Below are 17,262 nucleotides of genomic sequence, written 5' to 3'. Positions count from 1 at the left end.
TGCATACACGCCCGCCATGTCGCACTGTCGATCGAACGCTCGTCCCTGGTGTAGTGGGTATGCTCCCAATGTGTAGCCGCGGGTACGTTCTATACATGCCCAAACTGTCGTAATACGCGGTCGGGTGCGTGATTCTCAACGATGTCCATATAGATCAATGGACATTGTGCAGTCTACATGTGCTCACCAGCCCTACAAAACGCCGGCAGCTGACCCACGGCGTCCATATGATAGCCTATAAAAAGGTATTCAACTAGTTAACAATAGAAGACTAACAAAAATAACAAACTAATATTAAATTAAAAAAATTACCTCGGGCGCCGTTATGCGGTCTAACTGATCCCTAAACGGGAGAATGACATGGTGCGTCTCCACACCTGCAGTACGGCTCGCGACCATCTCCGCGCATATGGCATATCCTCAAATGAACATAGTCATCGGGAGGGTGGCGGTATGGGCCGAAAAGGTCTCAACCTAGTCCACACCCATATCGTCATAGTTATCAAAAAAATTATTTATCGATCATCGTTTTGAAAAAATATATTTAGTGTTTTATCTACACACGCTTAAATATATTACGAACAAGAGGGCTAAATGCGGCGACCTCGAGCCTCTCGCCCGTAGAGGCTCGATCAAATCCTGCGTACATGTAAGCCGGGACAAGGCGGCGCCTAACTATAACATCCCGGTTCGGTCTAGGTCCTCAAAAAAGAGCAGATACCGAATGCTCATATCCGCACCCGACGTGTTCGGAAACATGATGCCCCCAAATATGATGAGAAGATATAAGCGAGCACGTCGGTCAACATCAGCCTGAGGCGTCGCCTCGTCAATTGGACCCTGCAGATCTACGAGGCGCAAGTGAGCATGGAGGGAGGACCGCAACAACCGACTCCGTCCACGCATATCCCTCTGCAGAGGCTTGAAACCAGTGAGCCTAGTCAACTCCTGACGATACGGCAGTATCTCCGGAGGCTCCACTCTATACAATGCCTGTCCATCAATCTGTAGATCATAAATCACCTTGACATCCTGCAGGGTGATGGTAGCCTCGCCAGTGCGGAGATGAAATGTATGGGTCTCCGGTCGCCAGCGCTCAATCATGGCCGTCACTAGAGCCCTATCGTGCACAAGCCGACCAACCTCGATGCACCGGTAGATACCGCCCCGACGTAGTATATCTATGACACGGGGATATGGGGGAATAGCCTCTAGAATATCCCATGCTGACTCCCCCGAACGGGTACGGACCACTCTACTAGAGGATACCGGTGCATCCCATACATACTGGGACTTATGCTCATGCTGTAGATAAAGTACCTCTCTGTTGTCGGAGGGTCCCGGCTCCATGGTGGTGTCCTATCTATTTTAGGCATTTTAATTAATCATTAATACATGAAATAAGGATTAAAGTGGTATATTTTTTACGCATTTTAAATTAATCATTATTTTTTTAATTAATCTCTAATACGTAATATTAGTTATGTAATCTTTTACCGAGAAATTATACAAAGGATTGAATCCTAAACTAAGGATTTTCAATTTCTAATTAGCAAATAAATAAATTAATAATTAACAAATCAAAAAATTAACAATTAGCATATAATTAATAAATAAACAATTAACTAACTAATCAAATAATAAAAAATTAATTAGCATATAACTATTAAATAAACAATTAACTAACTAATCAAATAATTAACAAATAAACAATTGGCTTAACAAAAACTAAATAAATAATTAGCTAGTCTAATAATTGAAATAACTAATCTAACAATTGCCAAATACTAAATAAACAATTAACAAATTAACAACAAATAAAAAAATTAAAAAAATGAAAAAAAAAATGAAAAAAGGGGTTAAAAACAGCCCTTTTGCGCACAAAAAAAGTGCGTAAAAGTTTTTTTTTTGTCCATATTCACACAATATTAATGCATAGGTTAATAAATAAACAATTAACAAATTAACAACAAATGAACAAAAAAAAAAATTAAAAAAAATGAAAAAACGGGCTGAAAACAGGCCTTTTGCGCACAAAAAAAGTGCGTAAAAGTTTTTTTTTTTGTTGTCCATATTCACACAATAGTAATGCTTAGGTTAATAATGTAATAGAAAAATCGTAGTGAAATACCTAGATTGAAGCTTTGATTTTGAGTTTTTGAATTGAATTATACGCCGCTTTATTGCGAAGAAACTTATTCCTAGACTTCAATATATCACTTTTGGGTTGGAAATCAACAAGAAAACGATGTTTTTGATCGCGTGGGATCTCACAAAGGGACCTTTAATGGCTGATTTTCATTTTTTTTTTTGAATTAGGGGACCAGTGGGGAAGAAAAAGGGCCCAATATATTCAGCCTCTTTTACGCATATATTCTGTGCGAAAAAGGATTTAAGTGTAAAACTACACTTTGGTCCTTTTAAGCACATAATCTGTGCATTAAGGCTATTTAAATTCTTTTTTTTTAATGAGTTATTTTGATTCTATTTTTGGGTTACAAAGTCTTGAGCCCCATAATAGAGTGTATTCCTTTCTTGACTAAATGAGTAAATGTGAGTCAAAAAAAAAAAAAATCATACTTGGAGGGTAAATTTGACCCTTTGCCCTTTTGCAAATTAGATCATTCAAAGATATTGGGGCTGTAATTATCCTAATTTAAAATTTGTGTCGGAACGTTCCACTTTAAAGATAAAGTGCTTTCTATTAAAGACGATTCTATACTCGAATCCGAAACTTATTTCTTTTGGTTTCTCACCCGAGACCTTAGGCTAAAGGAGGGGCAACCCATCGGCTGCACCACGTCCTTTGATGGTCGAATTCGAAACTTTTAATTAAGTATAGATGGTACTTACCATCCCATAGTTTGGTGACATTACAATTTTTTTTTTTTATTTAATTACATAGGGGTGGGGAAGAGGAAATAAGAGATTACAACGTGAGAATTCGAACCCCTCAGTAATAAAAAAAATAAAAAAATACTAAGCTACTGGATCCTACGTGACATTTCAATTTAATGAACCAAACGACCCCATAATAGAGTGTATTCCTTTCTTGACTAAATGACTAAATGTAAGTCAAAAAAAAAGAAAAGAAATAGTAAAACTAAAAGGATCAGATGCTTTGCCACCCACTCTACACCCCTTTTGGAATATTTAGACCATTATAATTACACCCCCCTTGCCTTCTCCATTTTCACACACACACACACAAAACACAAACCCAAACACAAAATACATAATTTCAAATTTTGTGAATTAATACAAAGAGATAATGGCAGATCAGCTTACTGATGATCAGATCTCTGAATTTAAAGAAGCATTTAGCCTATTTGACAAAGATGGAGATGGTTTGTTCTTTAATTTTTCCATTTTATAACATTTTTTTTAAAAAATAAAAATAAAAATCATCAGATCCAATTCTTGATTCTATTTTGTTCATCTTGTTTTTGGGGTTTTGTTAATATTGGTTTTGATTGATAGTGTTATGATATAATTATGATATTTGTGTTCATTTAAGGTTTTATCCTAGTTTTGATTTTTTTGTTTGGATTTGATTTTTGATATAAATGGATGTGAATATTGATTTATGTTTTGGGTTTTTTGTTAATGTTGGTTTTGATTTACAATGATTTGATGTTGATGTGCTAATTATGAGATTTGTGTTGATTATGGGGAAATTATAGGATTTGGTTGTTGATCCTTTGGTTATGCTGTTTCTTACTTTCTTTAGCTTTGTAGGTTTAGTTTTGTGTTTGGATTTGATTTTTGATAGAAAAATGGATTTATGTATTGTCTTACAAAGTTAGAGGTAAGGTCGGGGTACATCCTACCCTCTCCAGACCCCACTTGTGGAATTACACTGGGTATGTTCTTGTTGTTATTGTTGTTGTTGTTAATGTTGGTTTTGATTGACAGTGTTGTGATCTATGATTTAATGTTGATGTGCTAATTATGAGAATTGTGTTTAAATCCTAGGATTTGATGTTTGATCCTTGGATATGCTGTCTCTTTAGCGGGATAGTTTCAATACTGTGTTTGGATTTATAGTGAAGCTGGTGGCTTCTAGATTTGGGGTCAATGTGTTGAATTCTTTAGTTGATCTTTCTTGGTAATTAGGATTTGTCTGGTTAGCAAGTATTGACAAACTTGTTTTGGAGTTGCATTTTTCTTAATTTAATCGAGTTAAATAGGTTGATTGTGTTGCACCTGAGGGTGTTTTCTAGTGATGAATGAAGTGGATTTAAAACCATGAGGTCTTAGGTTCAGATCCCAATGGACGGAAAAACGTTAGGTAATTTCTTCCTATAGCCTTAGCGGACAGAGTTAGGGGTAACAAGTACACTGTGGAATTAATTGAGGTGCGCGCAAGCCGGCCCGGCCACCATAGTTATTAGAAGAAAAAGTTGATCATCTTGTTTTGTTTTTGTTTTTCTAATTTTGGATTCACCTGGTATATCATGGTTCTTTTTTTGGCTTTGTATCTTGATGTATGGTCTCTATTTTGTTCAGTGTGGTAATTTCTTTTTGATGGTGGATTTCATTTCACAACCTTCGATTCATTGCTTTACCTTGGAGGTAAAGAGCATTCAGGTCTATAGGTGTGCTAATCCAGCAAAAGTAGATAATTTGGAGAAAGACCCCAGTTTGGGATTATATATATGAGGCTACAAACATCCAGAGGCTGACAATATGCCATTGGAAGATAGCAGTAATAAGTAAAATATAGTGGTAGCAGTAGTTAGTACTCGAATATGAGTAGCTGCTGCCTCTTGAAACAATTGATGCTTTCAGATGAAATCGCTACTACTTTTGTTTCAAGTGATTTTGCCAATTTGATTTCCTTTCTGTTTGGAAATTATTTCCCTGTGCTTTTCTTACTTGTATTGGAGATCGAAGTGGGGGATGCAGTGTTAATGATATTTAACGTTATTCTCTGCTGTTGGTATCATTCATAGGCTTCTATTATTATGATGAAACTTGTGTTTCTGCTGCTTCTCATTTTCTTTTTTGTACACTATGAGCATATTTCTTGTCCTTCGATTTCTGTTATTATCCGCTGCTTCTTGTACTTGAATTTTCGTATTATTTTTTTGTAGCTACTGTCCCTTTTTTGAGAATGCTTTGACATGCTCCCGATGGTGCTTTGACATGCTTCCTATAGTATTTTGCCATGGTTTCCCCACTGCGTTATTTCTTTTTCCGAACTGCTTTCATTTGCTTTTACTTGAGCCAAGGGTCTATTGGAAATAACCTTTCTACCTCCCAAGGTAGGGGTAAGGTCTGCGTACACTCTACCCTCCTAGACCCCACTTGTGGGATTACACTGGATATTTTTTGTTGTTGTTGTTGTGCACTTTGAGCACAAAACTGTGCAAGCTTGATTTTCCCATGTCTACAAAAAAAGAGAAAAAGGGAAAAAATGTGGAAACTAGTTTTTAGTGTTGTAACTTGTAAAGCTTTTAAGACTAAACAGGTTTACTAACTATGTGCAACTATGCTGCAGGTTGCATCACAACTAAGGAGCTCGGGACCGTGATGCGGTCATTGGGGCAGAACCCAACTGAGGCTGAGCTTCAAGACATGATCAACGAAGTTGATGCTGATGGTAATGGGACCATTGACTTCCCTGAGTTCCTTAACCTGATGGCTCGCAAGATGAAGGACACTGATTCCGAGGAGGAGCTTAAGGAAGCTTTTAGAGTGTTTGACAAGGACCAGAATGGATTTATCTCTGCTGCTGAGCTTCGCCATGTCATGACAAACCTAGGTGAGAAGCTTACAGACGAAGAGGTCGATGAGATGATTCGTGAAGCTGACGTGGATGGTGATGGACAGATCAACTATGACGAGTTCGTCAAGGTCATGATGGCCAAGTGAGAATTGATCAACTCAACTTAATCTTTAAAATTGAAAGTACAACGAAAAAGGAAAAAAAAAAACAAACGAACAGCAGATAAGTTTCACGAGGTTTTTCAATTTCTGGTTAGGACGTGTTTGACATTATTAGCTTTGTTGCGGTGCTTGCCTGTTCTCCTATTTGCATTGTTTTGTAGTGCTGTTCTTTGGTATATGCTTTTCTGCTTTATTCCTATTTGAGTAGTTTGGTTGTTAGTAACTCTCCAACATTTGGTATTTAAACCTTTCTATAATTTGGCGACCTTGACTGTCCTTTTTTAAAACCTTTTGAATGATTAATTTCATTGATATTTCAAATTCTTGTATTTGTTTGCTTTTATTCCGACTCGTGTTTACTTGCACTTTAAGATCTCTGAGAATACTTGAGTTCTGAGGGATTTTAAGTCACAAGTTTGAGCGCTGCGCCATAGTGCTCTTAACATCATCTATACAGAGGAGTATGTTTTTCTTTGGTCACAAGGCTTTCTTTCTTTGGCATAAAGAAAGCTTGTTCCATTTTACAATTTTGAATTAGGGTGCAGAACTAAGCTATGTTCGATTTCTTCAATAATGCCATCGAGTGTTTGTTGGATCCTCCAAATTTAGGGCATTTTTTGAGGATCCAATACGGTGCAACAACATTTTTGGAATATCAAGCTTGCTCCGAGGGTGATAGAATCGAGGGGAATAGGATTTCATCTTCATTCAAGATTTTGGACCCTTGGCCATCAAAAAGTTTTTTTTTTTTTTTGGTGGGGTCAACGGATTTTGTTCGTCAAGTTCTTTTTTGATTCGTCGTGGTTAGAATTACTACAATGTTCGTCTTTTTTGGAGTTGAAATAGGTCGATCTCTCGTATTGAGTCACGTGAAGATGCATGACACAGAAGAACACATTTATTTGAGTCTTGCTCTTATTTAAAAAAGAATGGCGCAAGGAAACGAAAGGAAGTTTTTGTTCTCGCTCGGCAAATAAAAGCTTTACAAAAGAAGACTTGTACTAATCTAATTAGAATAATTCTTCTTTTTCCTGCTTCCTCTGTTTCAGTTTATGTGATTCTATTTAACTGGACACAGAGTTAAAAAAAAAAAAAAAGGACTTTTGAACTTGTGGTGTCAAATGAGGTATATATATTTTGTGTGGCAATAAATTTTGGTATAAAAGTAATTTGTTTTCAAATCTAGAAAGGGTTATTCTTTTTGATACGGACTAAAGAGAAAATAAATTCACAAACAAAAGGAGTTTTATTTTTCTGTTCAAACAAATCTCCTTTATCCAAATGCAACTTTTTTGGGGATAAAGAATCCAATTCTAACATTTTTTAATAGAACAAGCGACACACTTAGACTATGGCGTAGCCACATGTAGTAAAGAGGTTCGGATAAGGAAAATTATATTGGTAAGTGATAAAGGTTGTTTAAAATCTTTACAAAAGAGTTCGATTTTATACACATCAGCTTAGTTTTCAAGCAAAACTAATTGGATTTGATTTTCCAAATTCCACAACTTGTTGAATAAAAGAGATACTATTCGTTTTCAGGTGGATTCTCTTTTTTGAGGTTTGTGGGGAGTGAGAACAATTTTTTGGGAAGATTTGATTTTGTAGTTTATTATGAATATTCTTTTACTTTTATATCCTTTTCACATGAAAGCATGAAAAATAACAGATGAGATCTTAAAAAAGAAATACAGCAAATCTTTGTAGGAATATATTTCTTTTCATTTTTACATTATTAAAGACATTAGAAAGGAAAGAACCCAAAGGGTAAGTAAGTTCAACCCAGTGATGAAAAAGATTGCAAAATGCTTGTGGTCGTAGAGCTATTGCCTAGAGGTAATTAAATGCGAGATAGCTATACATCATGGTTTGATCTAATCTCAAATAAAAGCTTAATATTTAATTTTGTTTACACTTTTATTTTTTGGTATACTAATGACATGAGTTAAGCTTAAACGAAAAAATATGGTCAGTGAGGATTGATATATCCAACCTCCACTTGTTTGGCATTGAGGTGTAAGTCACAGGTTGTTGCATTTAAGTGAAAAAGGGTAGACAGATTGATCAACTATTATTTGTCGAATTTCGGAATCATGCGCTGATTGGCCCTCGGATCTGTAAAGTGGGCATTTCTGTGGATTTTGATTTGTTTTTAATTAAAAAGGGGAGAATATTTTAACTCCTTAATTCACATGAATTGTTAATTCTTTTTCTACACTAATTTTTTATTCATATATTTATGGCAGGAGGAGAAGAAGAATAGAAGAAAGTAAAAGAGTCAACTCAATGTCAAAGCCACAAAGCATCGGAAGGAAAAGCCGAAAGAGAGATCGATGCACAATCCTCTGATCCAAAACTTGTATCTCTTAACTAGCTTGTGTTATATTTTCTATTCTACCAATAAATCACCGCTTAATTATAATCTTCTTGTTTTAGCTTGTTATATAAAGTGTACTAGCCTTCAACATAGCCTATTAATTGCACTTTACTTGCTTTCATACACAATGTAGTAGCTCTTGCAGAGATGAATTCAGAATTTTAAATTTATAAACAATAACTGGATTTGAGATAGATTATTTATACATATGGAGTAGATTCTTAATACAAATACTTAGGACCCGTTTGGCCATGAGATTTTTCAGGTCTTCCCAGATTTTTTTTTCTTCACTTTATTTGAAAATCAATGTTTGGCCATGAAAATTCCAAATATAACACACCTAAAACCAAGTTTTCACTTTTTTTACTTTCAATATATTCATACAACCAAACATTCTTTGTAAAAACTATAACCAAACACAATTCAAACTCCAACTTCAAAATTTCAAATATAAGTGAAATTTTATTTTCATGGCCAAACGCCTACTTAATTTGGGACAGATTTTGACGAACTCGTAACTTCAAGGGTAGATCCGTCACTGACCCTTTGCGAGAGAAAAATGGCAAAAGCTAATCCCTTGCGTCTAGATGTTGGTCTAAATTCCGAAACAGTAAGTCAAAATTGTGTATTTTTTTTTTTTTCAATTTTTTTTTTTAAAAAGCCTGCAAGCAGCCTTGCACAACCAAACAAGTTAAAATCACTCTAGTATAACATAAAAGTTCTTGTATAACAACCAACAATAATTACGAATTAAACTAAGCATCCAACCACTCCCAGTTATAAATTCCATATACAATAGTAATATCTAAACAGTCAAAGTCATCTAGCTGCCCTTTTTAACAGTCAAAGTCGTAGCAGAAACCCCCTATATGAAAGTCGAGAACTATAACAAGGCTCTTAATTTCATGCGTTAGCTGCATTTGACAAAGTGTTAAACTTACACTGCAACCATGTCAAGCGTCTCTCAGTCTTAAGAGAGATAAAAGTTTCTTTGGCATTTGGATTCTCAAATAAATCCAATGCAAAAAAAGTAGATACTTTGATCAACGCCTTGCATTTCATCTAATACTTTTATGCATTTGCTTATAGCAAAGCGCTCCTCATTCCTCATAATGGTAGCTTCACTCATCTTTGAAGTGGTTGCAATTTCCAGCATTGAATCAACTGTAGCATCACCAGTTGCCTTGCGATGACCCAAATTTGGTGTTACCGTTTGATGCTTACTCTGTCCATCTAACATGTTTAAGTCCTCTCCTGAGCCTGAAGAAGCATCCTCATCCCTCAAAGCAGGTTCAGCAGACATGCCTAAAAATTCTATGCATATGTACAAGGCGTTAATCCCAAGTAGATTAATTTTTTTTTGAAGTCATCTAAGCTTCGGAACTCGTCCGAGTAGTCTAGATAACACTTACGAAAATTTCTGCGTACACTACTGAACAAGAAACACACAGAAGAAGTATAGATCAGGCAACGGATATGACATTCAGGTTCCTGACTATTGCAACTATATTCAATATATCTAAGTGGCCTATTATTTTCTCCCAATAGTTATTCTGAGTTTGCCATGCATGTCAAATTTCCTCAGCATGAAAACTCAATCCACTTTGACATGTACGGCCACAGTGCAAAAACTTGTTTCATACACAAGATGAAAGTAAAGTCATAAAAAAAATGTCACAATAAAGTAACTGAATTTTACCTTGAGAACCTGAGAAGCTTCCATCAGAAAATGCTGAGTCTTCAGAAGAATCCCTGGTCTCAGTCTGCAGTTTTTGCCAAAAGCTTTCTAACTGGTCAGGAGTAAACCAGTCTTTCTTCATCTATAAAAGCAGAAAAGAAGTACGAGGATTTCATGATATGAAGATTGTTGAAGTGTGTGACCATCTCGTCTAAAAGTTTAAGATGTTAGAGAAGGAACACTTCAATTTATTTAAGTAAAAAGGGCCAGAGTTGCCCTTAAACTATGCGTTATAGAACATATTTAGCCTCCGTTAAAAGTTGGGGGGCATTTATACCCTTCCTGTTAAAGTTGGGGCCATTTATATATGAAATGTCTTATAAATGCCCTTATTGGCTAACGGTTCTTAGTTAAAGATTAATTCAAGTTTAATTACCTTATTAGCACAGAATTATGACACGTGGTCCAAATTAAAACCCTCCAACACCCCCCCCCAAACCAAACAAAATCGTACTGGTTAAACAGTCATTTTTCCACAGTCAGCTGAAATTCAAGCTTTTGTTTTGAAAATCTGTTCAAAGTTAATAGATACGAGATTAGGATTGGAGGTCCATGCTTGTCTGATCGAAAGGGTTTTGATTAAGATGTCTTACAAATGGGGGAATCTGATGGGGGTGTGGGCGGGAGAGAGGGCTGGTAAAATAATAAGGGAATGGAGTGTTTTAATTTGAGCCACATGTCATAATTCTGTGCTAATAAGGCTAATTAAACCTGAATTAATCTTTAACTGAGAGTCGTTAGCCGTTAAGGGCATTTATAAGACATTTCGGTCTAAATGACCCCAACTTTAACGGTAAGGGTGTAAATGGACCCAACTTCTAACAGAGGGTAAATATGTTCTATAACACATAGTTTGAGGGCAATTTTGACCCTTCTCCCTTTATTTAATTATGTCTTCAACACAGCCGCTCACGTGCAGGCTTATTTTTTTGTCATGAGCCAAACACGAGGAAATTCTTTTTGATAATGGATGATCTTTGAGACTCGAACTCAGGATTGCTGCCTGCTCAAATACCATGTTGAAGTGTTTTTTTTCTTTTTTATACCAAAAAGTTTTTAACAACAAATGTTGAAGTGTGTCACCATCTCGTCTAAAAGTTAAAGCTGTAGAGAAGGGACACTTCTATTTATTTAATATGTCTTCAACAAAGATGGAAATAGTTTCACAAAGTACTCACAAAGTAAGGGTAGCCTTCTGCAATGCTAAAAGTTTCTGGAGCGCTCTCTAGGAAAAGGCTAATGTAGTACAAAACAAATTTACCACAGTTGGTATCATTTCTCTGTAGTGGAACCTGAAACGTCCAAGGCATGCTAAATGAGAGACCATTAGTAAGTAACAGCAGAACCATGAGTGAAGAGTATCGTGACCTTAGGAACGAAGAACTTGATTTTCTTAATCAGCTTCTTACTCTCTGGCCTCTCTTCAGTCTCAAATATGTCCGAAACAAATCTACAAATCGAAAAAAACAAAGCATACAGAGTAAAATAACTAGCAAAACAAAAATCATAAGGTAGGATGTTCAACGCTTTTGGTAGTAGCTAAGGACATAACTAACTTTTTCCCATAAGCCCGTGACCTTATGCCACTTGCTTTGAGAAAATCCATTTCTTTTCTATTATTTTAGTATTTGTGTGGTGATCAATTTGGCAGCATCACTCCTCTTTGGTGACTTTTCCAGCAGATCGTTCCTCTTCTAAATGATCTCTTCAGTGGCTTCCTGCCTCTATACCATTATTGTTCCAGCTGCTCCCCTGCCTATTATGTCCAAGATTCTAACCATTCTTTTCGTCGCCATACATATTTCTGGTGATCATTCTGACAGCACCATGGCTTATTCCAGTCAACACTACCCCTATCTAGTCAGAACTCCTGCTAGTCTTCTCACTTTTCTAGCATTCTTTTGGCGATTTTTTGAGTAACCAACCTACCACTATTCTAGCAATATCTTTGAACTTTTTTCAAATATTTCAATTCGTGTTACACCACTAGTTTCATGGAGATCTGCGTCACTATACCTTTTTCGGTGCTTGAAAAATGAAAATAGATTTTTCTATCAATGCTACTAGAAGTACTCTTCCACAGCGCAATTACCATGAACTTTCCAGAGGAGAGAGTTCCTACACAGTTTTTTTTTTTGATAATTGCTCACCATTTTGCAGACACAATTCAAGTGACTTTGTAGAATATTCTAGATTATTATTCGGGATTCCAAGATTCAGAAACTTTCCTATTTTCATCCTATATAAAGAGCTCTCTTGGATATTGTTAATCACCAATTCAATAAGAGTCTTTTCGCACTTTTATCTTTTCAAACTAACTACTAACTCAAAAATCCACCAATAACATCTTAATATACAACACCAACATACCCAGTGTGGTCCCACAAGTGTAGTCTGGGAAGGGTGAGGTGTATGTAGACCTTACCCGTACCTTTGTGGGGGTAGAGAGGTGTTCTCCGATAGACCTTGGCTCATGAAAAGCAGTTTTCAGAACAGGTTTGAAAAGAATACAACAACATACCCAGTGAAATCTCACAAAGTGGGCGGTTTGAAAGGAATGCAAGAGTAATAATATTCTGGAAAATTAAATTCACCAAAATATTTTGCAGCATAAACAGATTTTTCCATGGCAAACAGAAGAAATCAGGGATGTACTACAACTGGCTCTGCTATTCTAGAGCTTTTACGCGTTCAACTATTGCTCAAAATCAACAACCTAGTTAACAGTTTAGTGACAAGATCTGATATTCCAATACAAGTGAACACAGCCAAATAAACGTATAGGAGTAATACAAATGTATTCAGTAAGAATATCCAAGGTCTTACATGGAAAGGGTCTTCAAAACTTAAAACAATGATTTATAAATTAATTAGGAAGAAGGTTTAGATTAAAGGAACCTTCAGGCCCACAACTAAACAGTATGCCACCAATTTATGTGTTTACAGTAAAAGACTCAATGTTCAATCTGCATCTCACAATGCAAGACACTCAAATGCAGAAACGAGTAAGCAGGCCATTTGACATCAGTAAGATTTTGCTCGAACATTCTCAAGTCAAGAGGAAGAGGAAAGAACCCAAAGAAATATGAGTAAAATAGATAAGCAATTTCTTAGAGAGGAACATCTGAAGTTGAATTGTTAGAGAGCAGAACATAGAAGGTTAAAATACTTTTCTTCGGAAGGGACAAAGGCTTTAGTTTTCACCTGCATCTAATGGAAGAAAAACCACGTATAGCTTCACGGTGCTCATTGTCCAAAACAAGGTGGTATTTAGTATTGGTAAGCTATCCACTTGGCCATGGCATTTGATCTTCAATCCAAGAATCTTGTGAAAAATCTGTTTTATATAATCCAATCATAGATCTCCAAGAACATACACACTCTGTGCTTCCTCTGAATTCCAGTCACGGGTTCTAAAATTAGAGCACAAGCGTTAATTTGGATACATATTTAAGTGACAAACTAATGCACACTACTGCTTTCTCTTTTGTGGAGTGTGGGCATGTTTGACAGGGAAGTGGGCCCTAATTTCCCCCTTAGAAGTCTGAACTTCCTACTAGCACCAAATAATAAAGGGAGCAAATAATATAAGGAAACTTCCAACATATACAAGCCATAAATCAATCACATTCTCACTGTAACGTAACCCAATTGTTCTTCTTGTTCTCCCTTGATTCTTTGTATTTTATATAATGTAGAAACACAGATAACCGTTATACATTATTAGCAGCATTTTCCAATGAACATCACAACACCGAACAAGAGATTTTTTTTTTTTTTTGGCTTCAAAATGTTAAGTAGATCAAGAAGAATGATCAGTAAACTAAACTTTTTCAGCTACCACCCACTAGGGGCGGAGCTTGGGCGGACAAGGATGGTCATCTGAACTCCATTGGCTGGATAATTACACAGTATATACAAGGTCAAAAATTATTTTTTATATACATATATAGTAAATGTTGAATCTTCTTGGATTCTTCGTGTGTTCACGTTTTTAAATTTTAGATCTCCTTAGTAAAAATTCTGGCTTCGCCGCTGTCACCAATGCTATTTTTAATGATCTGTCCAAGATCTATAGGTAATCGGAACAGAATAATAGCTTGCAACAACCAAAGCCTAGAGACTCAAAAAGTGAGCAATTTTACAATGATACCCCAGATAATAAAAGCACCATGATACACTCACATAGTCATAGCAACAGAGAATTGTACAAGTTTAACTTCATAAAGACAACCAAAAAAGAAAATCTAAAAACTCGCAAAATATACTATGTAATTTATTCCCATCTGACTAATCCTTGACGGGCAGAGTTACATGATACTTGTGCTGATAGAGGTAGCAGGTATCCAAAAGAATAGTCGATGTAACTGCAAACTGTAAAAAGACAAAAGCTAAACTAAACTACTCCCATTGTTCACTTTTACTTGTCTAGTTTGCCTTTACACATCCTTTAAAAAACAATAATTGATATAAGTATTTTACCACAATACCCATATTAACTGATGTCTAGTCTTAGCTCTTGGAAAGTAATTTGGGGAATAAGTAATTAATGCTAAGTGTAAAATATGAAAAAAATATGCATTTCTCTTGATATGCTAAAAGTGACAAGTACAACAACAACAACAACATACCCAGTGTAATCCAACAAGTGGGGCCTGGTGAGGGTAGAGTGTACGCATACCTTACGCCTACCTTGGTAGGTAGAGAGGCTGTTTCCGATAGACCCTTGGCTCAAGTAAAGCAAAAATATGGCAATACGACAACATAAGCAGCAATAACACCAGGATAGTAAGAAAATTAAAGCAGGAGCGCCAACAAACACTAGTAATAGAAAACTAAGAATAAGAAATATGAGAATACTTAATAAAAATGACGAAAGATATATTGATCCTACTAGAAAGGAAAATACTACTAATCCTACTAATAGCCTTCTACCCTAATCCTCGACCTCCATACCCTCTTATCTAGGGCCATGTCCTTGGTAAGCTGAAGAGTAGCCATGCCCTGCCTGATCACCTCTCCCAATACTTCTTCGGCCTACCTCTACCTTTCCTCCAGCATTCCATCGACATCCTCTCACATCTCCTCACCGGGGCGTCCGTGTCTCTTCGCTCGAAATGTCTGAACCATCTCAGCCTCACCTCTCGCATCTTGTTTGCCACGGAGGCCACTCCCACCTTGTCCCGAATATCTTTATTTCTTACCATATCTCTCCTAGTAAGCACACACATTCATCTCAACATACTCATTTCCACAACTTTCATCTTCTGAACATGAGAGTTCTTAACTGGCCAACACTCCACTCCAAACAACAACGTCGGTCTAACCACTACTTGTAGAACTTCCTTTTAAGTCTTGGTCACACCTTCTTCTTACACAGGACACCAGATGCGAGCCTCCATCTCAACCACCCAGCTCCAATACGATATGTGACATCCTCGTCAATCTTTCCATTACCTTGGATTATAGCCCTAAGGTACTTGAAACTCCCTCTCCTTGGGACGACTTGTGAGTTCAGCCTCACTTCCACGTCAGCATCACTTGTCCCCCCAAACTTGTGACAAGTAAAAGTAAACGGAGGGAGTAAAAGGTAACAAAGATTTCTGGTCATAAATAAACAGAAAAGCAAAATATAGCCAAAAAAGTTAACACCCCACAGGGCTAAAACAATTGAGAATTCTCAAAATTGAGTACCCGATATTAAGGGAATATGACACATATTCCTTCTCCATCACCATTTTTGTGCGCCTATAAGTTATGAATTATGATCTTCTACAGTACCCTCCATTTATATCCCAAAAATTGAAAACTGTATAAACTACGAAAATTAGAAGCAAATTTATGGTTTGTTTCGGTATGATCACCATCAAGGTGGCGTTTGGTTCCTCCACAGGTCATAATAAAGTCGGGTAAATGGTCAATTTGCTCCTAAGCTATACCCAATAGCACTGTTTAAAAGTCGGGACATTTTACTTAGCACGGGACGAGGCGTGACTCCAAGCCTAAGGATCTTTAAATTTTTAAGGTATAATGTAGTAAAATAATATAATAACATAAAGTTATTAAAAAAAATACATTAATATTTTAGAAAAATTAAAAACTTGATTAAAGAAACTGATAGAAAACAAAAATTCTGACATGATTGGACAAGTATAAATAATGCAATGATAGAAAAACTATTATGAGATGCAAATTAACTCTAACATCTTCAACTTTTAAATAATGAAAGAATCACAATTTCTTGAAATACAATACTATCATATGAAATTTTCCTCTTAAAAAAAATACTCAATAAACTTTATCAGTATTATAATTAAAGCATCACTCCTTCGTTAATAAAAATAAATTTACTGTCAAATATCGAAATAGTAATAGAACATGACAATGTTGTGGGATGCAGCGTTAATGATGTTTAACATTATTCTCCTCTGTGGATCATTTATAGGCTTCTATTATTATGAGATGAAACCTGTGTTTCTGCTGCTCCTTATTTTTTTTTTGTACACTTTGAGCACAAAACTGAGCAAGCATGATGTTAATCTTTAAAATTGGAAGTACAACGAACAGGGTGGAAAAAAAAAAAACGAACAGCAGATAAGTGTGTTATCAAAAAATTTATTTTTTATTCCATTTTAAAGTAGTCCAGGAGGAAAGAAGACTTCCACGTAGAATAAGTGTGTACTTGGTTGTGCACTATATTCTACTCTACCAATAAATCTGCCTTTAATTAATTAGCTTTGTGTGTCTTTAGTTGATCAAAATCTTCTTGTTTTAGGCATCATTTGTTTTCATTAAGATTAAGACGCCTAAATCTGAATGCACATCTGAATCATTAAGATATTGTCTTTAGGTCTGAACACTAAATGATTAAGACTGTTTGTTTTTCAATATCTGAATGTGCATAATGTGTTTATTTAAACATAATAAATATACAATTCAAATTAAAAAGTAACTAAATAGTAGAAAATAAATACAAATTTAATAAAAAAAAATATATTAGTTAATAAAAAAATGAAACATTTATGTTCACCAGTAATGGTGGAGATGTTTTGTAGTCGTGGTGGGTTGTGAATGGGGGTGAGTGGGTGGTGGGTGGTCGGTGGTTGTGGTGAGGGGTGGGATGTAGTGGGGGTGGGGTTGGCGGGGAGTAGGGGTGGGGTTAGTAGTGGGAGGTGCGGGGTAGTGGGGAGTGAGGGTGGGTGGTGTGGGGTAGGGGTTGATGGTGGGGTTGGTGGGGAGTGGGGGTGGGGTTGGT

The 17,262-nt window shown here is 36.1% G+C and overlaps 3 protein-coding genes across 11 annotated transcripts; 1 reads left to right on the top strand and 2 right to left on the bottom strand.

Annotated features, from left to right (window-relative positions):
* Window positions 1-675: 675 nt before the first annotated feature.
* LOC132062311 (protein MAIN-LIKE 2-like) lies at window positions 676-1,104 on the bottom strand. The gene has a single exon (XM_059454905.1). The coding sequence runs from the start codon at window positions 1,102-1,104 to the stop codon at window positions 676-678; it is 429 nt and encodes a 142-aa protein (XP_059310888.1).
* A 2,038-nt stretch (window positions 1,105-3,142) lies between these two features.
* On the top strand, window positions 3,143-8,463 carry LOC132065615 (calmodulin-like). Its single transcript, XM_059459090.1, has 3 exons — window positions 3,143-3,347; window positions 5,504-5,873; window positions 8,139-8,463. The coding sequence occupies exons 1-3, from the start codon at window positions 3,272-3,274 to the stop codon at window positions 8,239-8,241; spliced, it is 549 nt and encodes a 182-aa protein (XP_059315073.1). The 5' UTR covers window positions 3,143-3,271; the 3' UTR covers window positions 8,242-8,463.
* Window positions 8,464-8,977: 514 nt separating this feature from the next.
* On the bottom strand, window positions 8,978-16,304 carry LOC132065613 (uncharacterized). Of its 9 annotated transcripts, XM_059459081.1 has the most exons (6): window positions 14,689-16,278; window positions 11,564-13,420; window positions 11,376-11,457; window positions 11,186-11,299; window positions 9,969-10,089; window positions 8,978-9,583 (listed from the first exon to the last, which is right to left on the bottom strand). In XM_059459081.1, the coding sequence occupies exons 2-6, from the start codon at window positions 11,611-11,613 to the stop codon at window positions 9,276-9,278; spliced, it is 675 nt and encodes a 224-aa protein (XP_059315064.1). In that variant the 5' UTR covers window positions 11,614-13,420; window positions 14,689-16,278; the 3' UTR covers window positions 8,978-9,275. The 9 variants fall into 9 exon arrangements, with proteins under 9 accessions (XP_059315064.1, XP_059315066.1, XP_059315063.1 ...); XM_059459083.1 differs by having other exon boundaries at window positions 8,978-9,574; window positions 11,564-16,302; XM_059459080.1 differs by having other exon boundaries at window positions 11,564-16,278.
* Window positions 16,305-17,262: the final 958 nt, after the last annotated feature.

Source organism: Lycium ferocissimum, chromosome 7, assembly GCF_029784015.1.
Source record: "Lycium ferocissimum isolate CSIRO_LF1 chromosome 7, AGI_CSIRO_Lferr_CH_V1, whole genome shotgun sequence".
Taxonomy (NCBI): domain Eukaryota; kingdom Viridiplantae; phylum Streptophyta; class Magnoliopsida; order Solanales; family Solanaceae; genus Lycium; species Lycium ferocissimum.
This window is presented reverse-complemented; position numbering and strand designations above follow the sequence as displayed.

Bases quoted from the DNA above. Each gene is read 5' to 3' on its own strand.
- LOC132065613 (XM_059459080.1), bottom strand. From the start codon at position 11,613: ATGGATTTTCTCAAAGCAAGTGGCATAAGGTCACGGGCTTATGGGAAA. The intron at 11,300-11,375 runs GTCACGATACTC...TGGACGTTTCAG, and splicing joins TCAAGTTCTTCGTTCCTAAG to GTTCCACTACAGAGAAATGA. The intron at 9,584-9,968 runs GTAAAATTCAGT...ACATATGCATAG, and splicing joins AAGCTTCTCAGGTTCTCAAG to AATTTTTAGGCATGTCTGCT.
- LOC132062311 (XM_059454905.1), bottom strand. From the start codon at position 1,104: ATGATTGAGCGCTGGCGACCGGAGACCCATACATTTCATCTCCGCACT.
- LOC132065615 (XM_059459090.1), top strand. From the start codon at position 3,272: ATGGCAGATCAGCTTACTGATGATCAGATCTCTGAATTTAAAGAAGCA. The intron at 3,348-5,503 runs GTTTGTTCTTTA...ACTATGCTGCAG, and splicing joins ATTTGACAAAGATGGAGATG to GTTGCATCACAACTAAGGAG. The intron at 5,874-8,138 runs GTGAGAATTGAT...TATTTATGGCAG, and splicing joins GTCAAGGTCATGATGGCCAA to GAGGAGAAGAAGAATAGAAG.